The sequence below is a fragment of the Hyperolius riggenbachi genome, chromosome 12 (genome assembly GCF_040937935.1).
Source record: "Hyperolius riggenbachi isolate aHypRig1 chromosome 12, aHypRig1.pri, whole genome shotgun sequence".
Classification (NCBI taxonomy): Eukaryota; Metazoa; Chordata; class Amphibia; order Anura; family Hyperoliidae; genus Hyperolius; species Hyperolius riggenbachi.
Window position 1 is genome coordinate 10,941,017 of NC_090657.1, and position 13,302 is coordinate 10,954,318.

Here is a 13,302-nt window from a genome sequence, read left to right on the forward strand (position 1 = left end):
CAAACTCAACTCGGACAGTAGTACTCACGAGTTAATGGTCTTCCTGCTTGTGCTCCGGTGAGTGTCGCGCCTGAGGTCAGGCATCGAGCCAGCCCTGCACCGATTCAGGGGAAGTGAAGAAGTAGGTGCGGCCACCCGCAGCCCTCCTAAGCTTAGATTGGTACAGCATGGCGTACAAGGCCTAGATCGCTAAGACGTTTTTTTGCTTGTACAAAGTGTGCTCTTTAGTGTTGTAGGTTAGTGGAAAAGTCCAGGTAGAAGGAGAGGCGCGTATTCTCGTATACGATCTCTCCCTTAGCACATGCTGCCCTGAGTACCGCGTCTCAGTGCTGATGGGAAAAAGCTCCACCAGCAGTTTTTCTGAAAGTTCTTGGGCCCTCTGACTTTTTCGGCAGGCTCTGTAACGCTGACACGGAGTGTTTGCATGTTGGAGTGGAGGGAGACTTCCGTTTTCTCCTCCTCCAACTTTGCCGTTATGGTGGTGAGGGCAGATTGACACAAAGTGATGGCCCTCATTATCTGTTTTAGAGAGGGCGGTGGGGCCTGCTCATCTGTGCTACAGTCACCATCTTGGGGATCATGCTTGTACTTGCAGAGCTTGGCAGTGGCATCAGTACCCCATGGAGACATCGGAAACTAGAGCCACAGACCCCCAGAGGTCTAGGGAAGAGAGGGTGCCTGCAGGTGGTTTAGTGGATAAGTGATAGGATCATGGTTCGTATGTACAAGCGGGAGTCCTAACCAAGACGTCTTATTATTACATTTCTTAGTTTCCTGTCCCTGGGGCTGCCAGTTATCTAGAGGTCCCAGTAACAGGAAGTCTGGGGAAGTCTCTCCACTAGGGACACAGCACAGTTTCTGACCCATTATTTCTATACAAATACAAATATATAATTAGCCAAGAACAGTTGTAGTGCTATGAATATGCACACTGCCATTTTTATTCCCCTCTCATGCTGACCTTCTGGTTTCTGCAGTATGTGCAGGGCTGGCACTTCCATAGAAGCAAATTTGGCAATTGCCTGGGGAAGAGCCTCCTTCACCCGTTGTTGCACGGCCGTTCTCCTCCTCAATCCGCCCGCCAAATGCTGCTCCAACAGTCGCATCACCAGCTAAACTAATGACCCATCTGTACAGCACCCAGCATCAAACTGTTTCCCGAGAGGTCAGAGTCCAAATCTTTAAAGCAACAGTCCTGGTACTTGTGTAAAAGGCTTAAAGAAAACCTGTGACTTAAAAAAGCTAGATACTTACAGTTGGAGGCCTCTGGATCCTGCAAAGGCATCCCACATCCCCCTCAAGACCACCAAAGGATGCTTGGACCCTCTGGAAGTTAGTGACTGCTGTCTGCGAACCCCTGGCCGCATTGTACAGGATGACTAGCACCTGCACAGTATCTCGGAGCTGCTCATGCTCGTCAGAAAGGCCCAAGTGTCTCCATGCTACTGCGCAGGTGTGAGCCATCTTGCACCTGCACGGCATGTCCAGCTTCTTTCAACAAGCCTTGTTGAGAGGGTTTGAGGAGTCCCAGTGTTAGAATGGCAAGGTGGATAGTAGGACTGTTGAGATGGAGTCGGAGCAATTTTTGGGTACCTGGAGTCAGAGTCGGTGGTTTCATAAACTGAGGAGTTGTATGACTTTTGTACCAACTCAACAGCACACGCCAGTATTAGACTAAGGAGTTGGGGTCGAGGAGTCTGAGCTATTTTGGGTTCCCAGAGTCGGTTGTTTCATAAACTGAGGCGTTGGATGAATTTTGTACCGACTCCACAGCCCGGGTGGAGAAGGACAGGTGAAACCTCTGGATTACCCAGAGGCGTCCCTCTAGGGTGAGCATCTAACTTTTGTATTTTTTAAAGTCACAGGTACCCTTTAAGAAAAGCCCTTGCATCATCATCATCAGCTCTCTTCAGCGCCCTTCACATCCTAACATCTCCGTTAAATATGCTTCGCTCTCTGTGAATCCTCCTCTTTGTAATAAAAATATTCCTTGAATGGTAGTAGTAGTAGATAAGCATGTGATTTCGTACTACATGCATTCTATGTATTCCTGACATTACTGAAAGGGACAGAAACTGCGGCACGATCTGTGACAATCCCGTGCAATGTTCATACTAACTAGCTATGGCTTGTCAACTTTGCTGGGTCACTGAACACGAGGAAACACTCAGCATTGTTTATACAGATAGGTACTGTTCTAATTACACTGCCTCAATGAAACAGCTGGATTACTCACAAATGCCTTTCATTAATAATGCTCAATCTGGACGCAAGGCACTTGCCTGTACCATCAAGGCAATAACAAGGATCTGTGATAGGCGTGTTTGTATATTTTCAGAAGGGGTCACTTTACCATTGTATATAGTGAGAAGTACCTGCGTAAAGTAGGGAAGCCAATCTAGAAAGATATTGCCTTTCCGCTGAATGTAAACACTCTATCGGTTTGTCATCCCTTTCTATAAACAGCCAGATCTCGAGTGGTTGTAGTGACTGATACACGATCTGGATGGGAATTCTGTCGTTTATAATACCAATCATACCAGTTTAGAGTTTGCCAAGTGTAATGTGACAGATAAGGTATTTTCTGCAATAGCATGTGCATTTGTAGGGTCTTTACTCGCAGTAGAAACAAAAAAATCATGTTTTGTTTGAATGCATATAGGAGATATAGGCAAGCCTCTTGGGTCAGAACTGGGCTGTATGTTGTAGCTCAGATTCTACTGGGCTCTTTGATGCCTGGCATCAGAGCCGGGACAAGGTCCTGCAGCACCCAAGGCCTAGACACCAAAGTGCGCCTCTCCATCCCTCCCACCCCAGCTGTCACACACTGATTGCTAGTAGACTAAGAGGCGGCCCAGGGCCCATAACACCTTAATCTCTAGTTATCTGTCTTGCAGTCACTGCCATGTATCCCTTTTATTTCTCTCTGCTTCAAACACAATAGGGGAATGATAGCTGAGTGAGTTGTGCGCCCCCTCCTACACTGCGCCCTGAGGCTGGAGCCTTTCTCGCCTCTACCCACCCTGCGCCCCCTCTTACACTGCGCCCTGAGACTGGAGCCTCTCTTGCCTCTGCCTCGGCCCTGCGCCCCCTCCTACACTGCACCCTGAGGCTGGAGCCTTTCTCGCCTCTGCCTCGGCCGGCCTTGCCTGGCATCAGAAAAGGATTAAGAATGAGGCCATAGGCAAGATAGCAGCTGGCTTTTTTTTTTTTTAAGATTTTGTGTGGGTTAGCTTCCGCTAGACCCCTAGACTTTATCCAGGCCCTAGGCAACTGCCTAGGTTTGTCTTGTGGATGATCCGGCTCTGCCTGGCATGCAACCATAATCATTATTAACTATTACTGCAACATCCCCTTAGTGGTTTACTAGCAAGCATACTCTAATCCCTAATGACCTCAGGTGCTGCCTTACTCTCATCTAAAGCTGCTCATAGTGGTACTATTCTTTACTCTGTGTTTTTTGTCCAGTTTTAGCAAATGCTTATGTAGGCACTGCAGTTTTGTTTATTCATTAAGTAGGTGCATATTGGTTTCACTCTGTGGTTACTCTGTAATACTGTATATACAGTATATAGTTCAGTGGTCACATTACCTGTAACGTGGTCCTGTAATTAGTTGGTCTCTGCAACATAACCCCATGGCCATTTGGTGTCTTTGACATGACTCTGTGGTCATAGTTTGTCTATCACATGACCCTGTGGCAACTGAGTCTGGGTTACATTGCCCTGTGGTCACTCGATCTCTATACGATGACTTGGTCTATGTTACATAGCTCAGTGGTCACTCAGTATCTGTAACATGGTCCTGTGGATAGTTTGTCTCCATGGCTACTTGGTGTCTTTCATATGACACATGGTTCTCATGATTTCCTGTGTCTGTCACATGGCCTGTGGACACTGGTTCTCTATATGGCGACCGCGTGGCCACTCGGTCTCTGACATAGCTCAGTGGTCACTCAGTATCTGTAACATGGCCTGTGGACACTGGTTCTCTATATGGTGACCGCGTGGCCACTCGGTCTCTGACATAGCTCAGTGGTCACTCAGTATCTGTAACATGGTCCTGTGGATAGTTGAGGTCTGTGCAACATAACTCCATGGTGACTTGGTGTCTTTCACACGGTTCTCATAATCTCCTGTGTTGGCCTGTGGTTACAGAAATTGTATTCTTTTCTTCGGGGAGGGGTCTCCATAAGAATTTTAATTTATCCATGATCTACAGTACTTTCTACAGGCTTACAAGGCATTCATAGGTACACCCATTAGTTATCTGCTTGTTCTTCATGTAGATAGTCTGACTACATCAGTCATTCACGCAGAGGTTGCGGCAGTTTGACTGAAAGAGGGGAATTATTGTAGCGATTATCTTGCCACTACAATTCATAACCTACGACGCCTCTCACTTTATCAGCAATCGCAGAAAACCGAGAAGGCAATCTTGTCTGGAGAGAAAAACATATGGCACAAAGCAGCACTGAGAAGACTCTTATCACCAATTCTCAAAGGGGTTCCGCTAATGACTTCTGCAATTTGGAGTCCCCTTGTGGTTGCTGAGGCTGCAGAGATTCTACCTCCGTACAATGGTTTTGTCTGTTCGGGTCGTCTGCTTGGAGAGGCAGGAGGAGCCCATGGAATTCTTGCAGTTATGATAAAGTATTCACACGACATGAGGTGAAGTGACGTCCCATGTAATCACATCTGTAGCATCTGTACCAGGCTTGATTAAAGGTGCAGCCTTGAGCCTCGGGACCCCCCACAGTACCGGAGGTTATTCAGATTCAGGCGAACGCACAATAAGCACAGGTGGTCGGTGACATATGTACCTGTATTAATGACGCCGCCATCTGTGCTCTCGTGAAGATGCTGTGAAGACATTTCGGTAGATGGCTGGCGGGGGAAGGAGAGAGGATATTGGAAACCGCTGCTCTAAAAAAGTCATTTGCCAGTATTTATTACCATGCTGAGTGTGGAAAAAATGCAGCTCGATTATTGGAAATCTGTCCCTTTCTTCCATGGCAAATTAGTCTTCTTTATTATAAGAGTCCATCACTGGAAGACGGTCATCCGAGCTGGAACACCTCCTGCTAATTGGAAGGTCACTTCATTCTTACGAATAATCAGTTTCATGCTTGGCAGCTGTTAGATTTTTTTTTCTATATTGTTTCTCTTGGGCTTGTTACTCTCATGGCCTTAAAGAAAACCTGAGGCGAGGAAAGAAAGTTGAGATTTGCTTACCTAGGGCTTCTTCTAGCCCTCCCCCCCCCCCCCCCCCCCAGTCTATCAGGTCTCTTGTTGTGCTTCCAATCCCCTCCAGTGTGCTGCTATCCCCTTACAAAAGGTCACCGGCTGTGCATGCGCGGCCTTGGCCATGCACCTGCTCGATTTCACTCCTGTGACTGCTGTACGCACGCTAGATGCTCGCTAGAATATCGCGGTCTTGGCAATGCCGAAGCAACCCAAGGTGTAAGACCTGTGGAAGCTGCCATGTATTTGCTTTTAAAAAATACCAGTTGCCTGGCAGTCCTGCTGATCTTTCTGGTCAGTAGGGTCTAAATCACACACCTGTTCAGGGTCTATGGCTTAAAGTATTAGAGGCAGAGGATCAGCAGGATACCCAGGTAATGTGCATTGTTTAAAAGAAAATAAACATGTCAGCCTCCATATCCCTCTCCGCTCGGGTTCCCTTTAATTACGTGTGTGTGCATAGACTCATCCACTCAGGAGTGATCCAGCAAACCTGACTTGTATCCTGGAACCCTCTCGTTCCCCGCTGTCCCTCATTGATGTTATTCAACCAGCTCGTTTGGATATCTCTTCACGTCATCTCTTGCAGGCTTCAGAAGCTCTTGCGTCACTGAGTGCTTCTAAAGATGGACACATCTGTACTGCGCATTTACGAAACCATACTCGCACATATGTAGTACATATCCAAATGATCATTTTCAGAAGGACTCAGGGGCACGAGTGCTTCTGAAGCATGTAAGACGAGTGCTGAAGAGTTATTTGAATGAGCTGTTAGAATTACTTCAACAGGGGACAGCGAGGAAAGAAGCCACAGAGAGAGAACCGGGAAGGGTCTATGGCAGCGATGGCTAACCTTGGCACTCCAGCTGTGGTGGAACTACAAGTCCCATGAGGCATTGCAATACTCTGACAGCTCTAAGCATAACTCCGGGGGCAGAGGCATGATGGGATCTGTAGTTTTGTCAAAGCTGGAGTGCCAAGGTTAGCCATCACTGGTCTATGGGAAACAGAGCCTTCCCTCTTCTTAAAGAACAAGCGACACCCATGCTAACCTAGTAATTAAAAAAACACATATATAAGTAGATAAATACTACTTCTACTTACATAACAGATGTATTGTGCTATCCACGTAATGATTCATGTGAATTTTATAAAGGAAAAGCAGAGAATCCAGTGGCGGACATACGGCCGTGCAGGCCGTGCCGCCGCACGAGGGCCCCTGAAGTTCCGCTGCTTCAGGGGCCCATTAAGTATTGCAGGTTTTTTTTTTAATTTTACCTTTTATTTTAACCTGGGGGGCCCCGACTCCTGTCCTCCCCCCTCACATCGGCCCCCCCCTCCCCCTCATGCGATGCGGCGGGAGAGCAGAAAATACAGGAAGTCTCCGCCGGGGCTGCAGCAGACACTAGAGGCTGCTGCCGCTTGGTCTCCCGTATCTCCAACTTCGTACACTGCTCGCTACTTCCTGGTTTAGTAGCGAGCAGTGTACAAAGTTGGAGACACGGGAGACCAAGCGGCAGCAGCCTCTAGTGTCTGCTGCAGCCCCGGCGGAGACTTCCTGGATTTTCTGCTCTCCCGCCCGCCGCCGCGCATACCGGGAGGGGGGCCCCGAGGTGAGTGAGGGAGGATAGGAGTCGGGCCCCCCACCCGGATAGCTACACACCCATCCACCCGGCTACCTTACCCACCCGGCTAACTACCCACCCGGATACCCACACACTCACCCGGCTACCTACCCACCCGGATACCCACACACCCACCCGGCTACCTAACCACCCACCCAGCTACCTACCCGGCTACCTAACCACCCTGCCGGCTACCTACCCACCCACCCGGCTACCTACCCACCCGGATAACCACACACCCACCCGGCTACCTAACCACCCACCCGGCTACCTACCCGGCTACCTAACCACCCTGCCGGCTACCTACCCACCCACCCGGCTACCTACCCGGCTACCTAACCACCCTGCCGGCTACCTACCCACCCACCCGGCTACCTACCCACCCGGCTACCTAACCACCCACCCGGCTACCTACCCACCCGGCTACCTAACCACCCACCCGACTACCTACCCACCCGGCTACCCACCCACCCGGCTACCTAACCACCCACACATCTACGCACTCACCCGGCTACCTACCCACCCTGCTACCTAACCACCCACCCGTCTACCCACCCGGCTACCTACCCACCCAGCTACCTAACCACCCTGCCGGCTACCTACCCACCCACCCGGATACCTACCCACCCACCCGGCTACCTACCCACCCAGCTACCTACCCGGCTACCTAACCACCCACCCGGCTACCCACCCGGCTACCTAACCACCCACACATCTACCCACCCACCCGGCTACCTAACCACCCACCCGGCTACCTACCCACCCGGCTACCTAACCACCCACCCGTCTACCTACCCACCCAGCTACCTAACCACCCTGCCGGCTACCTACCCACCCGGCTACCTACCCACCCGGCTACCTACCTACCCACCCGGCTACCTACCCACCCGGCTACCTACCCACCCGGCTACCTACCCACCTGGCTACCCACCCACCCGGCTACCCAACCACTCACCCGGCTACCTAACCACCCACCCGGCTACCTACCCGGCTACCTAACCACCCACCCGGCTACCTACACACCCACCCGGCTACCTACCCACCCACCAGGCTACCTACCTACCTACCCACCCGGCTACCTACCAACCCACCAGGCTACCTACCTAAAGACCCACCAGGCTACCTACCTAAAGACCCACCCAGCTACCTAACCACCCACCTACCCACCCACCAGGCTACCTACCCACCAGGCTACCCACCCACCCGGCTACCCAGCCACCCACCAGGCTACTTACCCACCCGGCTAAGGGCTGCCTACCTACCTACCCACCAGGCTACCTATCCACCCAACCACCCATGGGAGCTGCGCGCTGGATGGAGGCTGGGACAGGAGGTCTGCTGCTGCAGGTGAGTAAATGGTTTTTTTTATTATTTATTTTAGCAGGTGTATGTTCTGGGCAGGTCTGCCACATGATTGCGTGTATGTTCTGGGCAGGTCTGCCACATGATTGCATGTATGTTCTGGGCAAATTTGCTACATGATTGCATGTGTTTTCTGGGCAAATCTGCCGACATGATTGCACGTATTTTCTGGGCATATCTGCCGACATGATTGCGCGTATTTTCTGGGCATATCTGCCGACATGATTGCGCGTATTTTCTGGGCATATCTGCCGACATGATTGCGCGTATTTTCTGGGCATATCTGCCGACATGATTGCACGTATTTTCTGGGCATATCTGCCGACATGATTGCACGTATTTTCTGGGCATATCTGCCGACATGATTGCGCGTATTTTCTGGGCATATCTGCCGACATGATTGCGCGTATTTTCTGGGCATATCTGCCGACATGATTGCGCGTATTTTCTGGGCATATCTGCCGACATGATTGCGCGTATTTTCTGGGCATATCTGCCGACATGATTGCGCGTATTTTCTGGGCATATCTGCCGACATGATTGCACGTATTTTCTGGGCATATCTGCCGACATGATTGCACGTATTTTCTGGGCATATCTGCCGACATGATTGCACGTATTTTCTGGGCATATCTGCCGACATGATTGCACGTATTTTCTGGGCATATCTGCCGACATGATTGCACGTATTTTCTGGGCATATCTGCCGACATGATTGCACGTATTTTCTGGGCATATCTGCCGACATGATTGCACGTATTTTCTGGGCATATCTGCCGACATGATTGCACGTATTTTCTGGGCATATCTGCCGACATCATTGCACGTATTTTCTGGGCAAATCTGCTCACATTATGTGTATTTTCATGAGAAAACCTGCACAATTATGTGAATTTTCTGGGGAAAGGGTCACCAAAACCTGGGCCCACTGTCTTTGCGTTGCACTTTTCAAGGGAACCTGAGGTGAGAATAATATTGAGGCTGCCATATTTCTCTCCTTTTAAGCAATACCAGTTGCCTGGTTGCCGTTCTGGTCCTCTGCCTCTTATTCTTTCAACCATAGACCCTGAACAAGCATGCAGCAGGTCAGGGGTTTCTGACAATATTGTCAGAACTGAGAAGATTAAGCTGCATGCTTGTTGCTGGTGTAATTCAGTTTATTACTGCAGCCAAATAGATCAGCAGGGCCGCCAGGCAACTAGTATTGTTTAAAAGGAAATAAATATGGCAGCCTCCATATCACTCTCACCCCGGGATCACTTTAAATTACAGTTAGCTCCGCCCTTATCCGGTCATTGCCACGCCCATACGCGCCGCAGGTTCTATCCACACCCATTTTTTGCTGCGGCGTGCTTCGCGCGTCGTAGGTTATAGCCACGCCCATTTTTTGCCGCGGCGCGCTTCGCGCGCCGCAGGTCAGGGGGGCCCACAATTGATATTTTGCACAGGGGCCCACTGCTGCCTGTGTCCGCCACTGAGATAATCCTATTCTAGGCAGTGGCCATCTTGCCAAGCTAACACTGACCTCATATCCTCCCTGACTCTTGTTTCCCCCCCTCCCCCCTCTCTTGCTCATTGTGTATTCATTAGCTGCCCTCCTTACAGAGTCTTCAGACACTCCCACTGAGGTGTATACTAACAACTGCAATCTTTTTTTTTTAATTTACACATCCAATCACTGAGTCACCTCAGCCTTGCTTGTAAATACAAGTGATCAGAGGGTGTTTTTGATAAGCAGCTAGATAGGGAAATAAATGGAAGAGGAGGAATATATTATAGATAAAAAGAACTCCCAGCATTAAACTGTTTGGCACTAGGGCCAGTGCTCCTAAAGTATGTGATAACTCTAAACTATAACAGCAGAAAATGTTTTGAATGTAGGATTACCATATTTATCACTTAATACACTCAGTTGAATTTTGATGTTTATGATGACAATACCGCTTTAAGTAAGTACCTTTCACTTCAGGTTGTTTTAGGTCTTTGCAACGCTTGTAGTTGTGATTCTTTTTTATTTCCATTAATGGGGAGCTACACTGTCTACAGGACATTTCTTGCCACCCTCCCTTCCTTCATCCAGCACTAGGGAGGAATCCCAAAACCATCCCACACACTCTCTAGATCCCCTTGAATTTGAAAGCAATCCTGAAGTGGAAAATAAAACAGGAATTATTTCTTATTTCTCTTAAAAATAAAAGTAAGATACTTATTTCAGTAGTAGTGGGAAGCCTTGGACAGTCCTTGTTCCTCTTACAGGCCATCGATCCAGCACTGGGTCCTTCAAGCCAGAAAAAAAACTCTTCCACAAGCTTTTTCTTTAGAGAGAATCTGTACTGTGAAAATCTTATATAAATACAAGTACCAGCCTGTTTGTTGTCTTCTCCTAGCCCCCTCTGTGACATTTTCGCTCCCCACTGCTTTGCTGGTGATAAAATCACTGTTTTATTAATTGTTTTTGTAAACGATGAAGATGGCCACCAAACAGGAAATACATCATCAGAGCAGGTGCCTGTTTGCAGAGGCTAATCTCAAACGTGACTTGACTGCTGGAATGTTTCTCCCACTTGTTGCCCTAGCTGCTTGTCTGGGCTTTGAACTGATCTTTCTGCACTCACAGCTGTTCACAAGGTCACAGACAGGCTGGCTGTGAGCAGAGGCCTTGCATGGGACTCATACACACAGCACACACACAGAGCCTGCAGGGGGCGTGCATAACTTCTCCCTATCACAGCAGAGGCAGTGCATTCCTCTCTGGGTCAACAAAGCTTGACAAAGAAAAGAAGATTAGATATATTACAGAGACAGTGCAACTAGAAAAGGCTGCAGTAATCCAGACCACATTAGAACAGGTATAGGAAGTTATAGGATACAAGAAATAAGGCTGAAAATGTTGTTACAGAGTCTCTTTAAACTGGGCATGTGCAGACTATCCTCAGGCCTGCCTAGTACAGAGGCGCTTATCCACGGCCGCGCTCATGATCAGAAGATAAAGTAAGACCCAGTGCTGGAACGGTACGCTTTATCGTTAATTGTGGAAAACCAGCAAAGAAATTCAAGGGATTGGGTTTTCATCAGAATTCACTTTTTTTAAAGTAAAATTTTGCTCAAATGTTTCATTGTCACAACACTACCAACATTGGGAGACGATACATCATAACAATGTCATCATAACAATGTCATCATAACATTAACAAGGACTCAAACGTTAACAATGTTGACTGTCCTAGCGGCTTCCTCCCCCTTTCTCCCCGGGCCTCCCCCACGACCCACCCTGAAACCGTAGGTTGTTTTTATTCACGATTAAGTTCGATTCACTTTACTGCTTTGAATTTCTGCATTTTGAATTGTGCCAAACCATATTGCTGATCGTGATGGTCATGTCTAGGGGGACTCATGGAGACGCATGTGATCTGCTTGATCAGCTGATTGATTTGCAAAGCTCTGGTTGGCTGTGTTCACACCCTGCTTTAGCACATGATCAGGACTAGCAAATCAGAGACTTACATTTCCATCACCTGACCAAACTGATCACATGCCTCACTATGAGTTCTCCTGGGGGTGACCATCACTAAATTTGATGATACTTGGCTGCTTCTGTTCCCTCAAGTTGATTCGGTAGAGCACAGCTGATGTAAACAGAACCGTGTGGCCTCTCACTAATGCCTTGTGCGTTTCTCTCTGTCTTTCCAGTTGTTGGTGGGGGCTCAAGGAGATGAATGCATTTCAGAACAATACACTCAGAGTGGAGAGTGTTGCAGAAGCTGTGGAGCTGGAGAGGGCGTCACACACGAATGTGGGGTGAATCAGACGGTCTGTGAACCCTGTTTGGACAGTAAGTGGCCTCAAATCTAATTAGAAGACGTACAGATCAAGCCACTGCCTAAAGGGAGTGGTCTGCTAATGACTCATGACCATTGATGGGCTGAAATTTCGCATGTGCGAAATTTCGCATCAAAATTTGCATTTTCACATCGTAATCGCAAAGCGAAATTTTAGGGAAAATCGTTATTGATTTCGTATGTAATAGTATTTCATAATTTCATGTAATTTCGCAACATTTTGTGCCGACTTTGGCAGTTAATAACAAATCCCCATACATGCTATTGCTACCAAAATTGGTACATATGTTAAACAGAATAGTGGGTATAAATCAAAAAAAGAATTTTTCAAAAAGACATTGTAGTTTTTGAGAAAATCGATTTAAAAAATGCAAAGAAGAATGGATTTTAAACTGCCATTTTTCCAAGTTTAAAAACCATTTTTTCTTTGCATATTTTAAATCGATTTTCTCAAAAACTGTATGGTCTATTTTGAAAATTCTTTTTTTTCCCATGTACCCACTATTCCCTTTAACAAGTCGGCATAAAATTACACAAAATTTCACAAAAATTACACACATTTTTATGCCAAATAATGAATGACTACAAAGTCAATTTAGTTTGCAAATCTTAATGACGTATAGGTGTAATTGTGAAAATGTACGCAAAATGTACCGATCATCACTACTCATGACATCTTAGCACCAGCTTCTAGTAAAAGGGGAGCGTACCGTTTAGAGGCATGTTTCGCATTCTTTACACTTTGCATCCATGTAAATAATGTATTATTAAAGAGAATCTGTACTCTAAAATTCTTACAATAAAAAGCATATCATTCTATTCATTATGTTTTCCTGGGCCCCTCTGTGCTGTTTCTGCCTCTCCCTGCTGAAATCCTGGCTTGTAATTGCCAGTTTTAGGCAGTGTTTACAAACAAAAGACATGGCTGCTAACCAGCATGTGATAGGCTGAGAGGAGCTCAGTCTGTGACTCATACAGAGCTGGAGGGGGCGTGAAGAGGGTGTGTATAACTTCTACCTATCACAGCAGAGCAGCACATTCCTGCCTGAGCCGACAAAGCCGGCAAAGGAAAGAAGATTAGATTATATAACAGAGATAATACAGCCACTGTGCAACTAGAAAAGGCTGCAGTAAGACAGACCACATTAGAACAGGTATAGGAACTTATAGGATAGAAGAAATAAGGCTGAAAATTATGTTACAGAGTCTCTTTAAAGTTGAGTAGTAGAAAAG

The 13,302-nt window shown here is 47.6% G+C and overlaps 1 protein-coding gene across 1 annotated transcript in view; it reads left to right on the top strand.

Moving 5' to 3' along the window:
- The window catches only part of NGFR (nerve growth factor receptor), a 150,406-nt gene that overhangs the window by 42,693 nt on the left and 94,411 nt on the right, over positions 1-13,302 (top strand). Inside the window, exon 2 of the mRNA XM_068263390.1 lies at positions 11,921-12,062. Within this exon, the coding sequence (XP_068119491.1) occupies positions 11,921-12,062 (142 nt within the window). The remainder of the gene's footprint in view (positions 1-11,920; positions 12,063-13,302) is intronic.